Source organism: Notechis scutatus, chromosome 2 (genome assembly GCF_049901735.1).
Source record: "Notechis scutatus isolate UNSWTSFEM ecotype Mainland chromosome 2, rNotScu1.2, whole genome shotgun sequence".
Taxonomy (NCBI): domain Eukaryota; kingdom Metazoa; phylum Chordata; class Lepidosauria; order Squamata; family Elapidae; genus Notechis; species Notechis scutatus.
Genome location: NC_142010.1, coordinates 251,231,637 through 251,257,696, shown reverse-complemented (window position 1 = coordinate 251,257,696; position 26,060 = coordinate 251,231,637). Strand labels below are relative to the sequence as shown.

Here is a 26,060-nt window from a genome sequence, read left to right as displayed (position 1 = left end):
AGAGTGATAAGTGATATCCTACTCTTTACTTGTAGTAGTCAAAAGACGTTGGGAGGCTTACATGAACAAAATCTCTCACACACATTCTCTCTCTCTCTCTCTCTCTCTCTCTCTCTCTCTCTCTGTGTGTGTTTGTCTCTAAGTGTGTGCACACACACATGCCTTCCTTGAGTCCAGCAATATGTGGTCAGCCCTGAGAATTTTGATAGCATAACAAGGGCAATTCGACAGGGTTGGGAAAAGAGAGAGGAAGTCACTCCTCTGTGTGAGTTTGTGTCTGTGGTTTCCCACCCCCCTCCGCTCCTCGTCTTTCTGTTTTGCAGCCATTCAAAAGTGTTCTGCAAATATGATGCAGTTTAGATTTATAGCAGAGCTGAGTGTGCTTGCTGCCTTAGTCAGCTGTGAGAGATCTCCCACTGGGACCGATCCTTTCTGATGGAAAAGGAGCAGCTGGGAAGGTGCTGTTTCAGGCTCTTGCTGGTATTAAAGAGAAAGAAAGGGAGGGGGAGAGAGAAATAGACGCTTGTATTGGAGAGGGGAAAATAGGTCATGTGACCCCAGCCCTCCAACCCCAAGTCACAGTGTGGAGGAGCACCGATTGGTCTTGCCCAATCACGCATGGAATGTCGCTTGCCACTTGGGCTATTTCTGCTATCTGTCGCTATCAGTGCAGCAGTGCTAACACTTTGGCAGATGGGACACTTTTTCTTGGAGTTTATGTCTTTCGTTCGTAAAGGCTGGCAGTGCCTGGCCTTGTTTCTTTCCCTCTCTCTCTCTGCTTTCTCCCGAGACCATGGCCCATCGGTTGCGGTTTCATTTTGGCTCAGGGCGAAGCAATACAGCTCCTGAGCTGGAGATCCTAGACCCCGAGAGGGAGGATAATGACGACTTTTTCATGGCATTCCACACTTTGCCAAGAAGGAATGGGCCTCACCCTTTCTCCAGGCACAGAATCGATTGTGAAGATGGCAGCGGCCGTCTGCAGGAAGGTGGCTCCTTGAAAAGGAGCACATCCATGTTTATCCCGCAGCTTCTGAACAGCATTGATGCGCGCCCCATGAGGAGCTCATCCATGCAGATCTCCCTTCAGCGCAATGCTGTGAATGGACATGCTAGTGAATCTGGGTCTCCTCCAGAGGAGTCATGTCCCTTTTCTGATCTAGGAGAGCGGTGTACCTCTCTTGATGGAAGCCATTCTTCTCCAAGTAGTTCACAGGTAACTCCAGAGGATTCTCCAACGAGAGAACTTGAGAACCTGGGACACGAGATCAATGGAGGATCTTCTAACCACACTATATTTTGTACGTTACCTTCTAACAACTGGAATAATGAGGGTGCAGCCAGCAGTCAAGAGGACAACGTAAACAAACCTGCGCTGGATTTAAATATTAGCAGGGTAAGGATTCAGCATCGGGCTTCAAGTGTAGATATGCCTCAAGTTACGCTGATGCCATTTGGTCCAGAGGCCCAAAATAATTCTTCTTGCTCAGAACCCAGGCGCTGGTCTTTGCAACACCTGCCAGATGGGTCAGCCAACTCTGGGAAAAAGCTATTTGTTCTTCAATTGCAGCAGTCTCAGTCAAATAGTGCTGGAGCATATTGTAATTTTGGCTTCACAGGAACAAAGGGAGACAGGTTAGTCAGGTACCCACGGATACGGCTGGGGAGGAGCACCTCATATCCAGTTCAACCGCAGGCCGAGCGAATTAGCCCAATGGAAGAAGATGTCCATTGTGGAAATGACCAGCGTGGCCCCGACATGGCCAGAAGCAATTCAGTTGAGCAGATTTCCCCGGGGCAAGGATGCACTTTTAAAATTTGTCCAGATCAAAACACAGGGCAGCAGCATTTCAGAATTCTCGTAACTCGTGAGAAGAACCAACCATGTGGGCAAGAAAATTCAAATACAGCTGCTCCACTGGCAGCCAACTCATCAGTAAGTAGAAACACCAATATCCTGGCAACTTCAATGGTTCATTTTGCTGGCTGGGGCAATCAATAAGTAAACAAATAAATACAGGGTGCATTATGCAATTTTGCAACACAATTCTGCACTGCTAGAAAGAACTGTATACATCCAGAATAATCTTGGAGCATCTTCCTTTGCTAAGCTATGACTAAATCCAGAGAAGTGTTTTTATATTTGCTAGTGACTCAGATGTTACTTAATTTAATGTTACATCATCTAAACACAATGGGGATTCTTTTTTTGTAACAAATCTGTAAACTGCTTTATCACTTTTTATAAATGGTGCCCCAGATAATAAATTAGGATTTCAAAAATTCTGCAATCTTCATAGCTTGAAATAATTGAAATCTGTCTAATATATGATGTATACACCACACACAGAGAGAGAGAGAGACGAATACATGCACAAACACTTGAACTATCAAAGAACCAAGGATACAGTTTAAAATTAATGGTGTTATAATACTTTTAGGTATTTAAATAGGTATACCATTGTTTGTTTAAATAGGAGTACTATTAATTAAGCTATTCCTGTACATTGGGCGGTTAGTTATAAATTCCTAGCAACTTGAAAAAGCTGCATGGAACCTCAGAATGTTTTGATTTGTTCAGTTCAGTTTAGTTTTACAATAATTAGATGTAACAATGAACAAGCACTTTGTGATAATATTCAGCTTTGAAATATAAATAGGTATCAGATTTACAGCATACTGTACAATAGAAACGTTGCCAAGTTTCTACATTATCCTACTGGCATTTTTTATTATTTTTTGGCTCCAGATGAAAACATTTTATTTTTCCAAGCATTTAAATAATTATTTTGAAATTTTCAAAATGAACTGTTTTGGTTCTGCTTTAAAATTAGGATAACTTTATGCTGTATTCATTGCCACTATCATTTCTTTTACCTGTTGCATGGATCGGTTTTTTTCTAATCTGTACTTTTGCGTAATCTTTTGTGTAGTTTTTAAATGGACTGAGGTTTTCATTAATGTGTTCTGAATGATTATAATGTCCCAGAGACCCTTACATGATTGGGTGGCATAGAAGTTCAAATCAATCAAGAAAGATTAAAGCCTGAATCTTATTATGTAATTTTAGTATGGCTGCAGATTAACCATTGGTCATTGCAGTTTGCAAGCGAGGTGATGTGGAATCTGGAATAATAAATATTGTGTGAAACCATGCCAAGTTTAGGGCCTTCTCATTGCTCTAGCTCATGTGTAATGGAATTAATGCCTGTTGATAGAAGAAGAAAGTACTAAATATTGCTTTAATAGAGGAATTACATAAAAGCTTTATTCTACACTAATTTTTATTCTTGGGGCGTGTGTGTTTTGAAAACATTTAGGACACTAGTGATAAAATCCCAAATTTTAGGCTATTGAAACAAAATTTGTTACAGAAAGGTTAGCAAATTACATTTTTTTAATGATTTGCACGTTGTGCCTGTGACAGTCCCTGTTATTTTTCTGTTTTAGGAAAAGTAATGAATCCTAAACTTAACCCTGCTTATCCTGAGATTTTACTGTCCTTGCTACAATCCCTCAGGTTTCATTGCAGGCATACTAAAATCACACTAATATGATCTGAGGTTATTTTTCACTCTAAACTTTTGGAGCTGTCCTTTTAAAAAACATCTTAAGGATTTTACGTTAATGCCTCTATTAAAAAAAATACTTTTCATCAATTGTTTCAAAGATTTAAATTATATATTTTTAAATAAATAACTCAAAGTAGCAAACATACCTAATACTCCTTCCAGTTCCTGTTTTCCCCTCAACAACAATCCTGTGAAGTGGGTTAGTCTGACTCACTAGATCAGGGGTGTCCAACCAAAAGCTGGCTGAGGAATTCTGGGAGTTGAAGTCCACAAGTCTTAAAGTTGCCAAGGTTGGACACCCCTGCACTAGATCCAAGTCACCCAGCTGGCTTTCATGCCTAAGGCAAGACTTGAACTCACAGTCTCCTGATTTCTAGCTGGGTGCCTTAACCATTATTCATATTACATTACTTTAGAGTAGAATATTATGAAATATAGAATTTTTAAAAAGCTACGTGATTGCTAGGAGTCAAAAACAATTCGATGGCATAGTCAATCAACGAATGAGCAAAGGGCAGTCAGATAAGGGTTTTCCACCATCCTGTGAATATCTTTTTGAAGGAATTTTACGAATACTTCATTCTGTATATTTTCTGCAATGTTGTTTGCTAAATATACATAATTCCCTGTTATGAAGGTTTTTGACTTATTTACATGGTTCCACCTTTTAAAGGGCTCCTGATAAAAATTTGAGAAATTAGGTTAGGAAAATAGCTGACTGTTTAAAATATGCATTTTATACTGTAATATTAAAATACACCCCAAAATTTAAACTTATATTATTATCAAGAGGAGGGCTTCTTCATATTTTTCTATGGTATTTGTGTGTGTGTGTGTTATATACATACACACCAAGAAGTTTTTTAAAGTCCATATCTATCTCATCTTAGATATAAGAAGTTTTTTCTAATCCCTCTAAAGAATCAAAAAGCAAACTCTGTAATGAGAAAGTTAATAGTAGCTGGTATTAAGCCATTATATAAAGTAATTCAAGAAAGACAGATACTTTCCATCTGTAGTGAATTGCAGCATATTAACTGGATGCTATGGAGAGTTGGTGGCTACTCAAATAATCTCTTATATCTGTATCTTACAATACTCTTTTAGAAAATAGGTGGGTTCTAAAATACAGAAATGGCAATCATTTACATTTAAACAGAATCTATTTACAATGGGCCATTCTTTGGAATAAAAATTCAGGGGCATGTTGCACTTTTCATTGCAATTTTTTTTTCATGAATTACCATAACAAAAATGTTATTCCAGGACCAAGCTGAAAAACTTGGAACTCCCAAGATAATGTTGAACTCAAATCTCATATTAATTCCAGTCAACGTGGCCAATAGATACAGAAGAGGGAAACTGTAGTCCAGCCCAGGGAAGAGACACAATTTTGTACCCCTTGTCTAACACATGGTGACTTATATAGTAATAAGCAATGACTGCAGTTTCCTTTTTGTCCAAGAATAAAAAGAAAATTTGCGATGTTGTGCAACCATTTCATTTTGTTTAACAAATGAGCAAAATAGCAAGGAAGAGGATTAAAATATTTATACACAATATTGTATCTGTAAGCAAGAGGAATATTACAAGCAAGCATCAGACCAAAAGAAAGTATGCAAAGAAATTTATTAGGTTTGTCATTTTCCTCTTTTGTCTAATGATGTAGGTTTTGTATATAATTTTATACAGAATATATTATATTGTGTATATAATCAGTTAGTATAATTAATTTGTGTTTGGTAATCTGAGTTCTGTTGAAGAGTCTGTGTATGTATATAATACCATGGCATACAATAGAATACAATTGTATGTATATAAAACTCTATAATTCTTTATGGTATAGTTTAAATTTTCAGGAGGAAGTTTCCAACTTTAGCACCGTTTTGCTTCCAAAGAATTCTTTTCACTTTTTATAGTCTACTGTTAGATCACTATTATTCACCAGAAAAACTTATAGAATTGTGCAAATTAGAACCGTATTACATAATGTTGCCTCTTAGATGATAAAGGCATAGATAACAGGTTATTGTATGAGATTTCTCGTTGAAATAGTTATGTTATGGTACTATACAGTAACTACCCTAATGTTCCTTTGGTCTATATTTTGCAATGCTTGCTTGTTTTATTCTTTTTACATTTTGAACAGCAGTGAATGCCTTGACAGAAATTGAGTGGACAGAACTGATTTATGCTTTCCATTGTACATTAACACTGATGTTTGAGTAGAGGTTGAATAGTGGCTAAAACAGGGTTTCCCAGAAATATCTCTAAATTGCCTGTGGCTTTTTCATTTAAGCTAATGTTCAAGAACAAATAGCCGTGCTTACAAATAAACACTGGAAAAAAAATACACTCTTAGTCACTTGGAGAATGAGATAGGCGGTACCTAAATTTGGTAAATAAATAAAAACTGATGAGGATGCTTATATGTAAATGCAGCTGGGTTCCTACTTTGCACAAAACCTAAGTGGGTTGGTTTAGTTTTGCCCTGACATGCCTTCATAACCCATTTAGTGTGGTTAGTAAGCCGTCATTTATGAAATACCGTGCTGTGCAAATGCAGCCACTTAAGGTTCACTCAGTAAACCATAACTGCATCAATTGACTTGCTGCAATAAGTGAACACAAATTTATATTACATTACCTAGTGTGAGAGGAAGAAAAGATTCGGTTGGTACCCCAATCAGATCTTGATGCTAAAGTGAACAAACTACATTCAACACCTTTTCCCACTTTTCTTCTTAAGTCAATAGAAATACTTCAGTTTTTTTCTTTTTCTATGAACAACTTTTTAAAGTTTGGGATTCAGAAAACTGTTGTTATCCATCTGTATTTAATTCAAACCATGGCTTAGAAAGGGGCTTGTTTACTAAATGGCAATAAATTAAGAATGTTTTTCACAATGGGAATAAAGAGATAACTTTAAAAAGTATAAAGCTTCTTTTCACAATACTTAGTTCTGTAATTCACCTTTACGTTTGAACTAGGTTATTGGTTACTTTTTCTTTAAAAAAATTGTTGTGGTGTTGCAGGATATATACCAGGATTATTATATTAAAGAAGTTGCAGGAATTAGAGCTTATTATTGTGAAATCATTCTTTACATGATTTGAAGAAAGACTTTTAAAGAAATGTTGTAATAATCGTTCTTAGGATATTCATTATACAATAATCTTGAATTATTGTTTTTTTTAGACTCAGACTAGGTCTGAAGTAGAACTAGTCAAATATCCCCAAAGGATGGGGAAAGGTTGATGGTTTCATTTTTGCAATGTATGATCTAGATTATTTTGATGCCTGCTATGACTTAATTCTGCATATATGTGTTTTATCTACTCTGTAAATGTATTTTCTAAAACCAAGTGGCAGGTTTTCATTTTAGTAATCTTTTTTTGTTAATAATGACATCGGCATTAACCTTACCAAAGTAATATCTACCCTTATAATAAAATAAGAACCAGCCTTACATTTAGACAAATGGTTAATCTATTCAACAGAATTTCTTCTCATCTGGAAATATGATTGTTTGCTGTTACGCAGGTCTACCCACAAAATTTCATTTGTCAAAAGGACATTGGGAAAAAATTTTTAAATGAACACTGCAATTGAAATTGTCCTGGCAATAAAACACAATTATTTATATTACAAGTTCTTGTGGGAAAAGGGCCCAATTAAACTAGGTAAAAAAAAGGAACTGTATTGATAACTTTGAATAATTCTAGTACGATTGAATTGCCCTATTAGAATTGCCCAATCTTAAATTTTTGCTTACAAAAAAAGGTGGTTTTTTTTTAAAGTAGCATTTGTTTTTATCATACACTATTACACCACATCGAATGATCGTTCTGAGGATATTTAATGAGAATTGAAATTTTCCATTTCCCAGTTATGATCTTCATTTTACCCTTGCCCACAATAGAAAATTTTCCAGTACAGTGTCTGCAAACTAATATTACTGCTGTGGTACATGGAGGCTTAAATACGGATCTTTACTGCTTCAAGCAGCTATTCGAAAAGGATAGCTACATATGACCTCCATTTTGTTTGGAATAATCTGTCTGGCTTGTCATCTCCTTTCAACTGAAACAGCAGAGCAGAATAAATTTTTTAAAAGCCGTTTGGACAAAATGTGTTTTATCCTGTCCAATTTGGCTACTGTGAATGCATTGGGTTGATATAAGATATAAGGATTTGGTCTGTAGGCAGCAGCTGCTTCAAGCCTTATTTATCTAGAGTGAAAACATGCACGCGGGCGTCTGTAGTCCTAGTGCCATAGAGTGTTTATGACCTTTCGGATATCTAAAGGAGCCAGGATGTAGTTCATCCTTGTTATCAGAAAATGAGAAATAAAAGAAAACCTGCAGCCCACAATGTAAGAGTTAAATCTTTTTGTAAACACAAAGCATGTTGCCGACTTTCTCAGCTGATAATATCATAAACCTCTCCCTTATTTTTATTTTTAAATCTGGCTGTATTAAAGAGGAAGAAAAGTGGGGAAAGATATATTTTTGCACATTGGGGTATTCAAATGTTTTGCAACCTTTAGCAATATGTAGAAGCACGAAGGCAAAGGGTCATGGCATGAACTGGAAAACGACCGGACATGCTAATATTGTTAAGGAAGTGCTGTGGGATGTGGAGACTCACAGAACACCGGAATGTGGTTGTCCATACAGCAGCCTGCATCTGTCTTTTATTGCATCAGATTACATCCCACTGTTAATGCTAAAGAACCATGCGAAGACTTTCTGGATAGAGCAACGTGTTGTCAAGGCTCATGTGGCAAGGATAGGGAAGGGCTGTGGCGTCAGGCTGCCCATAGCAGAAGCTCTGCCAGAATCATTTTTGGCTACAGACTTAGCAGGGTAGCCTGTGCCAATATGCCTTTAGACAACAGCAGCCCTTTACTGCAGGAAAGGAAGATTTTACTTCGCTTCAGGCACATCACATATTCCAAGTCATTTCTCTTCAAACTAATTTAAGTCTCTCTCTCTCTCTCTCTCTCTCTCTCTCTCTCTCTCTCTCTCTCTCTCTCTTTATTTATTTATTTATTTTTATTTATTTGATTTGTCAATTGTTTACAAGATAATAAGTACAAGTGTATACATAGTTGTGAATATATGAAATGGGTACATATAAGAAAAATAATAGAATAAGAGAAACAATAGGACAGGGACGGTAGGCACGTTGGTGCGCTTATGCACGCCCCCTACAGACCTCTTAGGAAAGGGGTGAGGTCAATAGTAGACAGTCTAAGGTTAAAGTTTTTGGGGTTTGGGAAGAGACTACAGAGTCGGGTGAGAGTATTCCAGACATTGACCACTCTATTGCTGAAGTCGTATTTCCTGCAATCAAGTTTGGTGCGGTTTACTTTGAGTTTGTATCTGTTGTGTGCTCTTGTGTTGTTATGGTTAAAGCTGAAGTATTCATTGACTCTCTCTCTCTCTCTCTCTCTCTCTCTCTCTCTCTCTCTCTCTCTCTCTCTCTCTCTCTCTCTCTGTATCTCTCTCAGAAAGTTAGAAATGAGCTATTTCTTACAAAAGAAAATAGTTTTAAGTGCAAGGACAGTCAATTTACTTCTCAGTTTTAAGAACCAAATGAGGCACATTACACCTCCACGAAGAAAATTGTTAATCTGCCTTGAGGTAACTCATCTTTCAAAGCAGTCTGAGTGCAAAATATACAAATTCTATTGGCAGGGCTTGCTTCAGAAATTAAGATGCCCGATGCTGATTTTTTGGAAAATGCAATCCTCCCACCCACTCTCTCTCTCTCTCTCTACACACACACACACACACACACACACACACACACACACACAAAATGAAGCAAATTGTGAATTCACTACGAACACAAACTGCATATTTGGGATATTCATGAAGGAAGGCTACAGAAAGAATAGTTTTCAGAAAGATACAGTCTTCAGAATTCATCTTCAACGACCCATGCAGCCATACTGGAAAGAGCTTAGCAACCTCATTTGGTTTGGAAAGTCAATCTTAGGATAGGATGTAAATGTTCATATCAAGAAGCTCTAAACAAGGAAGATATTTCATAGAGATTTTGGAGTTTTTTTAACTTTCTAACTGCACGGGGATGAAAAGAGGCAACAGCATTCTATATATCAGATAAATGCATTGCTCTTTGCTTAATTTCAGTGCTGTGGCCATGACCCAGATATAAAATACAGTAAGTCATTAAGTTACTTTAATATTAAGTTACTTTAACCTGATGTCTTCCATCAGGCATATTCCAGCTGTGCTGGGATTGACTTTCTTAAAAGCAGCTGGAAATTATGGAATTTCTAGTCAATCAGGAAGTGAGGTTGGGGAAAATACTTTAAAATAGCATACATTATGCAAATATTTTCCAGTCTTTCTGGTCTTAAGGAATTGCTTAGATTACAGAGAAGCTTTGTTTTGTATTGCTTTATCCTGTGGGTAGCATAATTAATTTCTCTTAGAAAAATAACGTACTTTGAAGCAATAGCAAACAAAGGAGATATTCTCCCTGCTCTGTTTGCTTATGGACATCCTCAAAAATCTTTAATATCATGATCTGTGTAGGTAGACTATTGAAAATTCATAATCAGCTGGAAGCATGGTTGAGAAAATAGCTAGGTTTGGCCACAAAAATTCAGAAAAAGTACAAAGCAAGCAAACATAGATTATAAACGGACTTCAGGGGCAGTGAAATATCTATTGGCCAAGAACTAGTTCAGGTATTGCTCTAACAGTGATTACTAAATATTCTAGGATCATACCCAGGTCCTACTAAAGTAATCTAACAGTCTCTCTAGACCAGTTTCTCAATCTTGTCATCTTTAAAATATGTGGATTTCAATACCCAGAATTGAAGGCTGACTGGGGAATTCTGGGAGTTTAAGATCCACATAACTTAAAATTGCCAAAGTTGAGAAACACTGCTCTGAACAGGATTCATTTGTTGACCAGGCTTCTATTTCCCTACAGCTTTTTATTCACAAGGATATTTTTTTTTAAATCCAAAAACCTTTCCTTTGGACCTGAACCTTCGTCTGGCCTGCTGGTTCTGAATATGGGAAGGAGTTGATCTTGATAATGTGAGAGACTTAAACCAGGAATGGTGATACAGATCTTTTTGGCTTAAGTTTAAGCAAACTGATTCATTCTTCAGTGAAAATTCTGAGTCTGGAAGCTTGACATTGTCCTGGTTTAAAAATCGATGCTTGAAGATGGCTCTCGTAAGCCATTTTCCCAGGTCTATTTGAAAAAATATATACCTTGTATTTTTAGTATGCATTGTTGGATACTTTAACATAGGTTAGACCTGTCTGTCTACACACACTCACACACACACTCACAAATACAGACACTTTAGATATGTGTGTAAACAACTCATGTTCCAAGAGTCTGAAAGTGTTCATTAACAAGGCAATGATCATGCTGAGTTTTTTTAGTCTAACAAAAGATTGCAGAAGCCTTGGGTTGTTCTTTTATCGTCAACATGGAGTGCTTATTTTCCATTTGTTCCCCAGCCTTTTGTTACCCCTGAATAACAGTGAGGGAAATATTTAGAAGATTGTGTCTTTGCGTGGCCAGAGGAAGCCAATTCAAAGAAGAGTCGGTTGTGCCAAGCAGCAAGGTTTCATTAAGTTTGCCAAGAAGCTATTGTTCTCTTGGCTTTTGTGATCTTGCATGAATTTTCTGGTGTGCACTCTGTTTGAATAGCAAGTTGGGATAGTTTCTGGCTAGGTAACCCTGATCAAGATGCCTGCCTCTCAGGGCAGCCAGAACAGATGTTGAAACAGGAGGAGGGACAAAGAAGCCTATGTCCTTAATTTGTGCTGCCAGCTTAATTTTCCATGGGACTGGAATAGCAGTAAGTTGTTTCTCTCGCACTCTTATTTGAAACCTTCTTTTTTCCTTTGCTGTTGGTTTGCTACAAAATACCAACAGTCTGGATTTAAGGCTGCACCACAATCAAGTGGTGCACACTGCTGATTTTATATGATTAGGAAATGTCAACGAATTTTTTTGCAGAAATAGTTGGGTTTTAAGTTCCTATTTTGCTGGACCCATTAATGAAATCCAAGCCTTTTCTGCTATGCAACAGTGAATGATGATTATCACATAAATTACACTATGGTGTAAAAGCAAGATGTGACTTCTGGCTTTAATTAAATTGAAATGAATAATTTACATTTAGCTTAGCAAATGTATTGTTCTAATTATTTCCAAACTCAGTGGATAAATTCAAAGATTTCAAGACAGTAATTCTAGAGCAGTATCCCCAAACTCAAAAAGTTTCAGGTTGTTTACCGACCTACAAGCATTTATTATAGGAAAATAATTGAATAAATACTACTGTAACTATTAGTAGTACATATAATAATAATAATTGACTCCTTGGATAGTCACATTGATCTTAGGGGTTCAATACTGAATACTGTAGAGATCTTTTCAACTTGGTACCAAGCTTCCAGATGTGTACCATAACATATCTGGAGGGCAGAAAGTTGGGGGATATAGCTATGGAATATTGCATCTCATTTCTACCCCTAGATTTATGCATTAAATGAGGGGTCTCCAACCTTGGGAATTTTTAAGACTTGTGGGCTTCAATTTCCAGAATACCTCAGCCAGCAATTCACAGCAAATGGAAAAGAAATTCTGGGAGTTGAAGTCCACAAATCTTAAAAGTTCCAAGGTTGGAGACCCCTGCATTAAACCATACTAAATACGTAGACAGGTTACAGTGAAACATTTAACAAACCATTTGGGGAAAGGATGACGTTTAACAGAAGAAGATGTAAAATTACATGAACTACCTGAATTATACAGCATGCATTGTCCATTATTTCAAAGGATGCCTGGATGCTAAATGGAGGACCATCAATGGTTGGGTTCACTCAGCACAGCATTAAGCCCAAGATGTTGGAGGCTGTGCATCTGAAGTTCTCCAGATGTAATTAGTTGCAATTCTATGAATACTTGGCTAGTGAGATCATTGGCTGTGTATTCTGGGAATTGCAGTGCAACACATCTGGAAGATTCCAGGTTGGCAAAACTAGTTTATCCAGGTGTTCCCTGTTCAAAAAATAAGAAATATATAATTCCTTTTTTCCTTGGTTGCAGTAAAGGGTGGGCAGGGATAAGGCAATAAATCACCAAAGCGAAGGTTTTATCTATCTAAAAGTTCCTTACTGAATTTGTATCCCTGAAAATGGGAAAAAGCAGAATGGAACTTAACTGCCCCCCCCCAAAAAAAAGTACATTAAAAATATACTTGCATAGATCTGTGTAGGATTTATTGCTTTTGTATTAGTCATGGGGAAAGTTCAAAGCGCAGAACATTCATAACACTACTTTTGGAAACTGAAATTCTGTTCAGACTGCCTTGGTTTCTGAGATTTTTTATCAAGGATTAACAGTTTGTTCTTGGGGGGGGCGGGGATAGGGGAGATTTCCCAAAAGCCAATATCTTAGAGCAGAGATCTCCAAACTTGGCAACTTTAAGACTTGTGGACTTCAACTTCAATTGGAGAATTCTGGGAGTTGAAGTCCACATGCCTTAAAGTTGCCAAGTTTGGGGACCTCTGTTTTAGAGTGCTTGTAATTTGGTTGGTTTTCAGAACTGCCTTGTTTGGCTGAAGTGGAGAAAATGTTAAAAGGAAGAGGGTATTTTCTGTGGCATGGAGCTAGGATCAAGCAGCTATTCTGTGAGAACTGATATACTGATATACTGGCAACTTTGTTCCCATGTTGAAGTCATAGCTGCTTGGGAAATTCTGGGAGTTGAAGTCCACATGTTACTAAGATTGGTAATCCCTGCTGTAGAGTATACTAGAGTAGCCCAATGGTGAGATAGGTAGCAAATAAATAATAATAATAATAATAATAATAATAATAATAATAATAATAATAATAATAATAATAATAATAATAATAATAATAATAATGTATGTCCCATGCATATTGCATCTGACAGCCACGAAATGTTGGAAAGGAAATATTTTCCATCAGCTCTGCAAAGAGACTGGCTACATTCGGCTTCTCCTCTCCTTAAATTTCCATTTTATTTGTTCATAATAAAATGATGGCTGCTCAGATTTGTGCATTATCCTCTTTCGACTTTTTCTTTTCTTTTAGTGTTTTGCTTTTAGTTGGTAAACCTGCCTCAAGTTGTTGAGGAACAGCTTAAATAAGATAAATAAAGCCATCTCTTTTTTCTTCTTTCTTACTCACCCATAGACACATAAGCTTAATGTTGCCATTTAAAAAAAATGCTATTACTAATACTTATTCCGAGACATTCTTACTTACTGCTATAAGGAACCTCGAAAGTAGAAATTCATTTGTGGGATACTTCCAAAATAATTGAGGATGCAGAGAATAATTGATTTTATGTTTACAGTGAACAATAAATTCAAAAATAGGATTTTTACATTGATAATGAGATCTGGGCTCCTATTTTTGAGAGCCAGTGAGCACATTTGGAGTGTTGTGAACAAATAGTAGATGCACTCACAAAGATCTACTACAGGTAGTCCTTGAGTTACGACTGTATAATGGAGCCTTCCTATCACAGTCATAATTCATGACTGTCGCAAAGCACATGACCAACCCAATTTTAAAACCTTTTTTGTAGCCAGGGTTCATTATGGACTGGTTTTGACGAAAAATGGAAGTAAATACAGTTGTCAGCAAAACTGTCGTAAAATGCAGTCTTGTGACAGTGGGACGCAGCAAACAAATCGCAGCCCAGTTGCCGAAAGCTCAAAATGAGGTCAGATGACTGTGGTGGTGGGTGGGCAACCATTCAAACTTTGAATCCTGGTCACAAATAACACCCCCCCCCCCCAAGGGTAGATCTGTCAGAACTTCGAACAGTTGCTAAGTGACCAGTCACAAATCAAGGACTACCTATATAGCCATTTAAAAAGCATCTGTTTACCAGATCGCCATTCCTTCTGCCCCTGCTGGCACAGGATACTTTCTACCACCTTTGTTTAGTTTTATCTTTTTTAACAATACAAGTTAATATCTCTGAATAGTTACTTGCAAAGATCTGGGTGAAGCCTCCCTTCCCTGCCCTCCCTCCTTCCCTCCTTCCTTCCTTCCTTCCTTCCTTCCTTCCTTCCTTCCTTTCATCTTAAGATCATTTCTTTCAGCAATTTTTCTACTAGGATTTTTATTTTAATAAAAGAGGAGAGGAAAGATTGTGTTTTTCCCCTTTCCTGATAAAAACAAATTTCATTTTGGATTATTTAATTTACCATTAATTTACACACCCAATTGATGCAGAAGCCATCCGTTCTCATGCCAGGAATGTCACAAACATCAGCATAATAGTTTCTCCAGATAGATGGAAAAAAATTGTAAGTGTTTATGCCACCATAACAATTGCAAACGTAAGTGGAACGTGGCTGGAAAACAAAATGCCATCTCCAGAAGTATCGTTCTACAAAGAATACATAAATGGTTATGCCGGTTAGAACAGTTGTCAACATATTCATTATTAATTACAATATAGAGGACATGGTTGAGCCCAGCTCTTCCCATGGCCTCGGTCCTGCGGACAGTGATCAGCTTGCAAATGCTTTTGGTGAGCATATTTCTTTGGCATGCCTAGAATTTGTCTCAATATTTGCCATCAGTTTAATCAGTTTGAAAAAGGGAGTGGAGAGTTGAAAGGAGGATCAAGCTATCAGTTTCTACTCATCATGATGGCCATTTACTACTTTCTAAATCCCAGGCAACATGTCTTAAATACCAGCTGTTAAAGAGCAACAGTGGAAATTAGATATCTCCTTTCGAGCCATGCTTGTGAGCATTGTCAAAGCACTGGGTTAGCCAGGGCATCCTTCAGAAAGCTCTACCAGATGGGCTGTTAGCCTAATCCACCAGGACTCTTCTTGGGTTATTATTCCAAGCAAGAGCTCAATCTGGATTTCTGCAGTAGTTTAGGATAGCATTAATCACTTCCCTAGGGGGCACAGTTGCTCCGTGGTTAAAGACCCTGAGTTTGTCAGTTAGAAAGCCTGGGTTTGAGCCCTGAGTGCCACGCAATGGGGGTAAGCTCCCATTACTTGCTTCAGCTCCTGCCCTCCTAGAGGTTGGAAAACATGCAAATGCAACTAAATAAATAGGTACAACTTTGGTGAAAAGGTAAAAGCATTCTGTGTGCCTCGGCCTACAGTTATGTTTGGCCACATGACCACATAAACGGTCTTCAGACAACACTGGCTCCCTCAACTAAAGGTAGACTATTTTCTGGGTTCTTCTGACCTCAAATAGTAGTCTAATCCTCTGTATGCTTATTGAGAAGTAAGTTCTCAATAGGTTCTGGTCAGATGCTCAGCTTTGTGATGCTGAAGAACACACTGCCTTTGGATTGCATGCCAGTGGTTGATCAGTCAGAAACATAGACAAGACAGGGCAAGAAAGAAATCTGTCTTTAATTATAACTTATTAGTAAATGGTATTTGAGTATGTTTAACATTATCCCCTTTGCTTCTACTCATAATGACATACCAGTAGCAACTTTTTGTAGTCCTTGAACTTCATGACATAATATAGAATTTGCTCCTAAAGAAATATATATATATATACACGAAAGTTTATGTAAATATAAGCTTTGTTGAATACCATAACATTTGCAGTTGTATAAACATCCATAATAAGGTTGTGCTACTAGTAAAAAAAACATTTTCTTTGAATCTCTATTGGATTTCTTTGGTTTAGCTGAAATCTTCAGTTTCTTCTGTCAACAACTGATTTGCTCTTCTAAAAATAGCAAAACATTGTGTACTATTGTGCAACAGTAATAGATTTAATTTACACTAATGTAATATAACCTAAAACCCTATAAATGCATTGGTTAATTCCTTAAAATGACAAGATGCTCAGACTGGATTGTACCCAGGAATATGGTCTGATTAAAGAAAACTTGGTCAATAACGAAGTGCATAAATCTGTAGAGATTTATATCATAAAAGAATTTTTTTTTAGTCAACCTATCTATGCCACTGCTATACAACGCATACCTTGTTACAGCACATATTTTAGAATGTGTAAGATAAAACAGTTTTGTACAGATATGCATGCTATCTTCAACTGTTATAGTAGTATTTGCAACAGAAATGATAAAAATAGTCTAATTAATCAAATTCTTTGATTAATTTGATTAAGGCTTTTAGTTGAATCTTTGTAAGCTATTCTCTCACTCCCTGTTATTCTCTATTCTTTGAAACTAACTTGCATCATTTAGAAGTGTGAACAAATATGGAAAAGAACTACTTCGAAGCATTTTTTTCAGAGAAGCAAATATTCTGTATTTATTTCTATGGTGTGAGCTGACCTTCCTTTCAGTTTTATGTGCTTCAACTATAGGCTGGTATAGTTGGGTTAGGGTTAGGGTTAGGGTTAGACGGTCACTAAACAATGGTGGTAAGTCAAGAACTACATCTTTTAAAATGCTAATAATGAAACCTAAAATTCTAGGTAACAGTGTTATTAAGCTAGTTCAGAGAAGTATTTAATGACTTTTCAAAACTAGTTCTGGTCATTTGACAGGACAGTGCTAGGTGTCATATTAAAGTCAGTTGCAGAGCTGCTGCTGGGATTATCAGTGATTCTGTGTGTAGAATCTGAACAATTTACAATGGCAAAAACTCAAATGTGTCACAAGACAGAATTTGAAATAGCACAAAATAATCTATTTTAATTATCAGGAAAATGGAATGTTGGGGAGCAAACATTGTTTGGGGAGTTGGATTGTTTGTTCTTCATGAGTGCTGAGTGCTGATATCATATAATCATTTTTGTATTAAATTTATATGCTGCCCATCTCCTGATAAGATGAATAACAATTGGTTTTGCCAACATTGAATAATAGAGCACTGGATTATGTAAGGAGCTGAGTATATATTTCATACTAAAACAGGCTGACAAAGAAATTACATGATATTGTTGACATCAAGAAGGGGTATTCAGACCTGTAGCTTATTTCTGGTCTTTTAACTAAGGAATTAAAAAAAAATAGATAAATTGGAGGTGAATCACCTTGTCCCCAAAATCAGAGTAACTTGTAATATAAATGAGTGACATTTCCAAAAGGAAGCCTGAATAAGGTGTATTTCAGTAGTGTACCCTAGATGCTATGAAGATATGGCCAGTCCCGACATTCCAAAATAAACATTTATTTAAAAAACGTAAAGTAACTGCTTTTTCAATACAACTTTCTTTAGAGGTTAATTCTGACGTATGGTTCTTTAAAGCCTGTGAGGGAATTTAGTTGGGTTTATTTAAAAAGTAAGTTTAAATAGACAAAGTACTTACAAGAAAATAGCTGGATCTTGTTTTCAAAGAAAATTGAAACTGTATATGAGAAATCGTTTATGGTTTAAATGAGTAAACATTGCAAAAACTGAGCAGTAAGCTTATGAGCGGAATTTGTAATGGAAATGGTCACCTAAATAAATTTGGAAATAATTTGAACAAAAGTATTAAAACAAAACTTTTAGCTTAAGACTTATATATTGGATACAATTTTAAAATAATAAATGTCCTGGTTTTGCTTTGATTTCTGTGAGATCAATTTAAAAACATAGTCAAATTGCTGCGTTAGTTATGAAGAAGTAAAAAAGAAATCCGTTTACATTAATGTACACGTTACTTATTTGTTTTAAGTAACCTGTTTCACATATTGCTAAACCATTGCATACAGCTCTCAGACCACTTCCAATATACACTACATAAACATAGCTATAAAATAAAAACAAAATTGTGCATATACCCACATATATTATATGACACAGAGAAACAACACCTCTTTCAACCCTTCTTGAAGCACTGCCTGAGGATAGGGTTATTGTGTCTGTTGCAAGCGCTGACTCTTGATCCTAGCCAATGAAGGGTTTCTGAAAAGGGCTCCTCAATCAGCACATTTGACACAGAAGATAGCCTGTCTGGATTACAAAATGAAGCTAATAAGCCTAGCAGTATCTTTCTGTCATTTAGGTGGACTTTGTGGTTCGTACTGGATCTAGAGATGAAACACTCGCAGGCTTTGAAAATGATAACACTTGCTTTTTTCCACCTCTCCATGCATGTTGCAACAGAGCTTTCAAAGTCCTTTATCTTATACTCCAGGAGTTTCCAGGGCCTTCCTGAGTTGGAATACATTAGCAAATGTGATACCCAAGAACTCTGACTCAGCAGAATCCAGTAATGGCTAGCTTACTCCAGTAAGTAATTGGTCCTCTTTAGTTGTTCACTTAACTTCTTGACCTTGCTATGGCTTATTCATTTCCAGAGATTTCCAGTTAAGAATGACTCATGTTTATATTAATTGTATCTTACCTTATTGGATTGGATTCTGCATCCATTTGAACTTTGCAGTTCATCTGTTGTTTCCTTGGTTGCAAGTCTTTCAGATTATAATCATGCCCGTCTGTTTTTTGAACATTTCATGCCTGTTTACAATAATCTCAACTCAGGAAAGTTTGTGTCATTAAAATTGTACACATCTAATCTCCGCTTTTCTGCAATAAAATAACAGAGCCACCTCTCTGGAACTTAATTCATTGGAATTTTCCATTAGGTTGGGGTAGCTGAAATTCATGGCCATACTTGGCATCTTCAAGAGACTAAGTGCTATGTGGGTGATTTTTACGTAATAGCAATGAAAAGATGGAGTTAGAACATGAGTGTACCAAGCGAGAATTATGTAGATGGCTCCATTAGCCAGTTTTCCTCCAAAGTCATCTCACTAGGCAGCATATAGGTTGACTTACAGCCATTTGTTCAGTGGCCATTCAAGTTACAACAGCATTAAAAAGGTAACTTATGACCATTTTCCACACTTACAACTGTTGCGCCTCCCCCCTGCTCATGTGATCAAAATTGGGATGCTTGGAAACTGGCAAGATCATAAAATGGGGCAAAACTCACTTAACAACTCTCTTGCTTATCAGTGGAAATGTTGGGCTCAATTGTGGTCATAAGTTGAGGACTACCTGTATATAAAATCTCCATTTTGTGCCGTTGAAATGTACAAGAGTAAAAATGCCTAGGATTTTCGTAACTTTGTCTGAAATTTCTAATCTTTTTCCTGTGGAACTATACGATATTCTCTTATTAATTAATGGTCTGATCCAGAATGTGATTAAGAATGTACATTTTGATGCATGTACAAATATATATCCACCTAGCAATGCAGATAAAAATGTAATTATAAGTGTTATTTGATCTATGCTTTTCTTTCCTAAATCACTATTGTAAGTGATAACTCCTTCTCAATGCAAAGCTTCATTGAAATTGTACTTTCTATACCATTTATCATTTTTCTTTTAGTGAATTACTACTCAGAGTAGCTAGCAACAAGTAAAATTTGTTAAAAGGTATGAAAACGTTCTCTTTTTTTGGTTTTTAACAACCAAGAAAAAAGAGATAAGTGCAGCAGGCTCTCTCCTGAGTAGACAATTCATAAAACGTTCTCTCTCTGACACTTAACTCAAAGAGGTTTCGAATATGACAGGACATCATAAGAGAGAAGACTGAGTTTTCCAATTATTTTTTAAAAGACTACATTGCAGTATAACTGTCACAAAAAAAAGCTCCTTTCTCTTGACTCAATCAGTGCCTGAAATATAAAAAAAGGACTTTCATTAAAGATTAGGGCACAGAGAAAATAGGAGGTGAAGATCTTTCTTGAGATTGCTCTGGATCTGAATTTTTCAGAGTCCAAAGATCATTGGAATGGTAAACGTTGCAATATCTCTTTCACTCTTTCACAGACAACCCAGAAGGATTTCAGGAATGATTATTCTTGACTGTCAAAGTCAGTCTGCTACAATAGTTTAAGTGAATTGTGTTAGCGTTTTTCTAAGAGCATTCAAAACATTTTTATACTCCTTCACCAACATACATATACATACAGATTTTCTTTCCGTACAAAGTGTTCAGGGAACTTTTCTCGTTTGAAATAAGAGGAAGAATTGCTAGATAATTTTTCAAAGCACTGGATTTGTTTATGCAAAGGAATGAGAAATGTGCCTGATTACATACAGAAGGACATTTAACTGTAATCTATAACTATTTGGCATATGATAGGGAAGCTAAGTGCCTCGCTATTGGATTCAGTTCTAATTCCACTCAAGGTCCATGCTTATGAATTTTAACAACATAAGAAGCCAGCTTAAATCAAGCCAGAATGGTGATACATCTAGCCCACTGTTACTTTCCTGACAAGCAATAATTTAAATTTCAGTCAAGGATATTTTCTAGCCATACCTGAACATTAATGGGATTGAACTTGGAATCTACTTGCTACAAAACATGTTTCACAGTATCTGTAGTCCTCCGCTTATGACCTCAATTGGGGGCCAGAATATCTGTTGTAAAGCAAGAAGGTTTGTAAAGTGAATCATATCCGATTTTATTACCTTTTTTCACACAGTTGTTAAGCGAGTCACTGCAGTTATTAAATGAATCATGCAGTCATTAAGCAAATCCAGCTTCCTCCGTTGACTTTGTCGGAAGCTGGCTGGGAAGGCTACAAATGACAAGCACATGCACCTGGAACACAGTAACCTGCAGCCATCATAAATACAGATAATCCTCGACTTACGACCATAATTGAGCCCAAAAGTTTTGTTGCTAAGTGAGACAGTAGTTAATTGAATTTGCCCCCTTTTTGTGACTTTTCTTGCCACCGTTGTTAAGTAAATCACTGCACTTGATAAGTTAATCATCATAAATATAGACCAGTTGTCATGTATTCGAATTTTCATCACGTGACCATGGGGGTGTGGTAATAGTCATAACTCTGAAAAACGTCCATAAGTCACTGCTTTCGGTGATGTACCTTTGAACAGGCTCTACGTGAATTGTTGCAACTTGAAGATTATCTGTAGATGCTGGTTACCAAGAGCTTGAATATTTTTTTTTTTTTAAAACAAGTTTTATTAAAAGTTTCAACAACAAACAAATCATTACATATTAAGTCTTTCCCTGTCTTTCTACAATAATTTCCCCAGTATTCTCATAAAACACAAACAAACACAAACAAACATAAAAAAATCTTTTAGTAAAGTACCTTGGCCCCAGTTACCTCTTTGCATGGGCTAAAATAATAGCACATATCACTCTTCACATTTCTATCTTATTTAATCCATCTTAATTAAATCATTAAATTTGTATCTTTTGCCCATTCATTTATCTCTCTATCTCTTCTTATAATAAAAAAATTTCTCCTGAAATCACTAATCAGAGTATGATGCCTTTCTATCCTCCCCTAAGTTAGTAAAATTAACATTCAGCATAACAAATACCCAATTTGGTTCTGCTTGGTACATTCTATCCACCAAAATGTTTAAATACATTGTATCCTCCTTTCCTTCGATATTTTATTACATTTTAAAAATCAATCATTATTAAAAACTTCAACATTTTAATTTCTTATTAAATCTTAAACCATTCTAATTTACTATTTCAAATATAAATGTTACAATACCATCTTCTGTACCTTAGCAGAATCTTTCTTACAGAAAATTATATTTCATCCTTTGTCTCTAAAAAAATCCCTCTTCTCCCATCCAATTTTAAAGCTTTGAGGCTTTTCTCCGCCTTTCCCCTTTCTTTCTTCCCCCACCAAATCTTCCTACCCCCTTCTTCTTCTAACCTCTACCTTGCTGGGATCCCTTCTCTGTTGTGTTCCCTTTTTCTCTTGTTTGTTGTCATTATATTTACTTTGAATCATATTTTTCTCTTTCTCAAATGTTTTTTAGATCTTAAGTCCTTCATTTTCCTTGCTCTCTTCCTTCCTTCTTCCTTAGATAAGTTTTGGGATTCAATGAAGATGGCGTCTTCGTCTCTTCCTTGTTGTTCTTCTTCCGTTTCCATCTGTTCCATTGTCTGTTGGTAATTGACCAGCGCCATTTCTAGAAATAGAAAAGCTTTTTCCATGCCATCTTTGCAGGTTGCTTTTGTTTGCTCATATTCATCCCTCAGGTCTTCAAAAAGGAAAGCCATTATAAATAAATCTTTTCTTTTCTTTATTCCTCTTTCTTCTTACACCAACCAAATATTCCGAGAGAAAGGCAAAACAATCCCAAAATCCACAATCCTCAATAAATCCAAGCAAGCCAAAATTCCCCTTCCTCTTCCAGGGTGGTATCAAACAAATAAAAAAAAAAGAATCCAAGTCTATATTTTAAAGCCTTATTAAGATTGTATTTCTGTCCTCAAGTCTTCAAGGCATCTCCTCCAACAAGATCCAAATTTATATATTTTCTTTATCCTCTCCCTTCCGGCTTAATTCCGTCGGGAGGAGAGTAAACTTTCCCTTCAGCACCTCAAAATAGCCGCTTTTTTTTTCTTGTGGAAGAAATCATCAGAAAACCATCTTTTCCAGGAATTAAATTAGATAAATCTCAAAGCCCTGGGTCGACCAAGAAGAACTTTTACTTTCAATAACTTTCTCTTCTTCCTCCTGCGCATACTTGCCCGGCTGTCAACTTCTTTGTGGCGGCCATTACGGACCGCCGCTGCACCCTCCTGGTAACAGGGGGTTCTGCCGGCCAGGGAGGGGGTCTGCAACACCCCAAACCCTTCCTCCGGATCCCCCTTACCTTCAGCTACCCCTGCAGGGCAGCCTTGCTCCGCACCCGTCCGGTCGGAGCCCCAAAACGCGGCTAGCGCGGCAGGGATCGCGCAGCCGCGAATCCCTACCGCTCGCGAAGCCGACAAACCGGAAACTCCCACCAAGAGCTTGAATATTGATCACATGACCATGGAAAATGCTGCAAAAGTCATAAGCAGGTTGTAGGTCACTTTTTTCAGTGCTGTTATAACTTGGATCTGTCTGTTAACAAATAGTTGTAGCTGTATGCAAGTTCCAGGAAGCCCTTTTAGAATGCTAAAATTTGGGCTGCTCTAGATGTTATAAACGGGACGCGGTGGCTCAGTGGCTAAGACGCTGAGCTTGTCAGTCAGAAAGGTCAGCAGCTCGGCAGATTGAACTACTGACCTTTCTGAGCTCCCGTTACTTGTCCCAGCTTCTGCCAACCTAGCAGTTCGAAAGCATGTCAAAATGCAAGTAGAAAAATAGGGGCCACTTTGGTGGGAAGGTAACAGCGTTCCATGTGCCTTCGGCCACATGACCACAGAGACGTCTTCGGACAGCGCTGGCTCTTTGGCTTTGAAATGGAGATGAGCACCGCTCCCTAGAACCGGAAACGACTAGCATGTATGTGCGAGGGGAACTTTTACCTTTACCTTTAGATGTTCTAAGTTAGACTTCCCTTGTCTTAGGATGACCTCTGAATGTAGCTAGCCATCAGTAGATCTTCAAATCACCTTTTTTATTTTTATTGATCGATTTTTATTTATGTGTTTGTCAAACATGTACAGGATAACAAGAGTAGGTATAAACATAACCATGAACAAAGGAAGTAAATACAGATAAATGGGGGCAGTAAGACAGGGACAGTAGGCACGCTGGTGCGCTTGAAACTGTGAGGGTTTGAGGCTGTAACAACGGAGAAAGGTAGAGCATTCCAGGCGTTGACCACTCTGTTACTGAAGTCATATTTTCTGCAATCGAGTTTGAAGCGGTTTACCTTGAGTTTGTATCGATTGTTTGCCCGTGTATTATTGTGGTTGAAGCTGAAGAAGTCGTTGACAGGTAAGATGCTGTAGCAACAGACAATTTTGTGTACTATGCTTAGATTGGACCTCAGGCGGCGCAGTTCCAGATTGTCCAAGTCCAAAATTTCAAGCCTGGAGGCATAGGGAATTCTATGGTGAGTAGAGGAGTGGACATAGATAGAATTGCCAGAGGGAAAGAATTGAATGTGGAGACATTTTGCCTGAAAATTAAATGTTCTGCCTTGAATCTTCTGCCCTTTCTCATACTTATGGACAAAAAAGAAGGTAGCATTTCAGACTCTGGATCTACATCCATACTCCTTAAGCTTTTAAAAAGGCTTTTGTGTGTGTCTCTGTTCCTAGAAAACACAAACTCACACACAGACGTTTTGTAGAACTGATGCAAAAATACAAAGCCTGATTTTGCATTCTTTATTTAGATCACAATCTGCCATTCTCATTCCCCTCCCCCCACCGAGCTTCACAAGATACAGAATTTATCTCTTTAATTATTGGGAATACAAATCAGCTTGTCTTCAAAACCTTGGCACAGCTTTTTGTAGCATGATGGTTTTCGAATATGTTTGGAAAAACTCCTGAATGGCCAGACTTCTGGAGAGATGATCAAGAGCAAAACTGATTTAATTGTAGTACAGATCTAAATGTTGGTGCTGGCTGGCCTGTCTGTGCTTTGTGTTTATTTTCACTCAGCTGTGACTATTTTGGTGGTTCCTATTTCCTTGGTCACAGAAGCTTCAACCTGCCTTAATCCACATGGGTCCAGTTTCTGGATGCTAAACATTGCTAAAGAATGCCAGAGCATGACTTTTGATCAGCACGTTGGTAGTATCTTTGGATTCCATGTGGGAGCAGCTCATAATGCACTGCCCTTGAAGGACAGAAACAATGCCAAAGAATTATTGTAATGAAGACTTTTCATATACGAACTCCGGGTTGAATGAGAGATGACTTGAAGTGTTCTCAGAAACATTCAATCCTTCAACAAGCACGGTGGACCTATTTCAGTTTTCTTAACACGATTTCAAAAGTCTACTAGACCAAACCAACTTAGATCAGCTGAAAGTTCTGATTCTTGATTCTCTTCACTATGTACTCAATCCCATCATCATTTCTTGAAGTTGCTGCTCTGTTTGCTCACTTTGGGTTTCTAATTCTGATTTTCCCCCCCCAAAGATCTGTTTCTGTCCTTAATTTACTGACCCAGATGTAACATTTTCCAGGTGGTAAAAGTTTGTCATAATTATAGATTATAAGACTATTAAACTTAGATAATGTGGTCAAATTTAGAATACTATAATATCATCAGTGGTGGGATTAAATTTTTTTTTACTACCAGTTCTGTGGACATGGCTTGGTGGGCGTGGCAGGGGAAGGATACTGTAAAATCCCATTCCCTCCCCAACGCACTAACCTGCTTTCCAGCTTCATTCTCCTGTGCAGGGCAACAAAAGAAGACCCAGCCGATCAGCTGGGACTTGGGAGGCAGAGAATAGATGGGGACGGGGCCAGTCAGAGGTGGTATTTGCCAGTTCTCCAAACTACTCAAAATCTCCACTACTGGTTCTCCAGAACTGGTCAGAACCTGCTGAATACCACCTCTGAATGTCATCCTCCAAGCTGGCCTATCTAGGCGCTAATATCTGGAGAACCTCTTAGTGACAGATTTATGGTTTTCTAGTTCTCCTTTGTGGTCATTATGTGGCTAACTGGACTTGTATAAACCTAATTTTAATTTTAAAAAAGAAGCCTATGTCCAAGAAGAAGGGAATCACAATCTCCTGTCAGATAACTTCAGGATTGTAGAATTATGCTTCCTGAAGATCTTTAACCT

At 37.3% G+C, this 26,060-nt stretch overlaps 1 protein-coding gene across 18 annotated transcripts in view; it reads left to right on the top strand.

Moving 5' to 3' along the window:
• NEDD4L (NEDD4 like E3 ubiquitin protein ligase) overlaps nt 1-26,060 on the top strand; it is a 308,711-nt gene that overhangs the window by 171,542 nt on the left and 111,109 nt on the right. For 3 of the 18 annotated variants that reach the window (XM_087958569.1, XM_087958566.1, XM_087958563.1), the window contains exon 1: nt 640-1,936. The exons of 12 other annotated variants lie outside the window; for them this stretch is intronic. In XM_087958569.1, the coding sequence (XP_087814695.1) occupies nt 794-1,936 (1,143 nt within the window). In that variant the 5' untranslated portion in view covers nt 640-793. Of the gene's footprint in view, nt 1-636; nt 1,937-26,060 lie in introns of those variants that run through there. 3 more of the 18 variants (XM_087958567.1, XM_087958564.1, XM_087958568.1) reach the window with 2 other exon arrangements.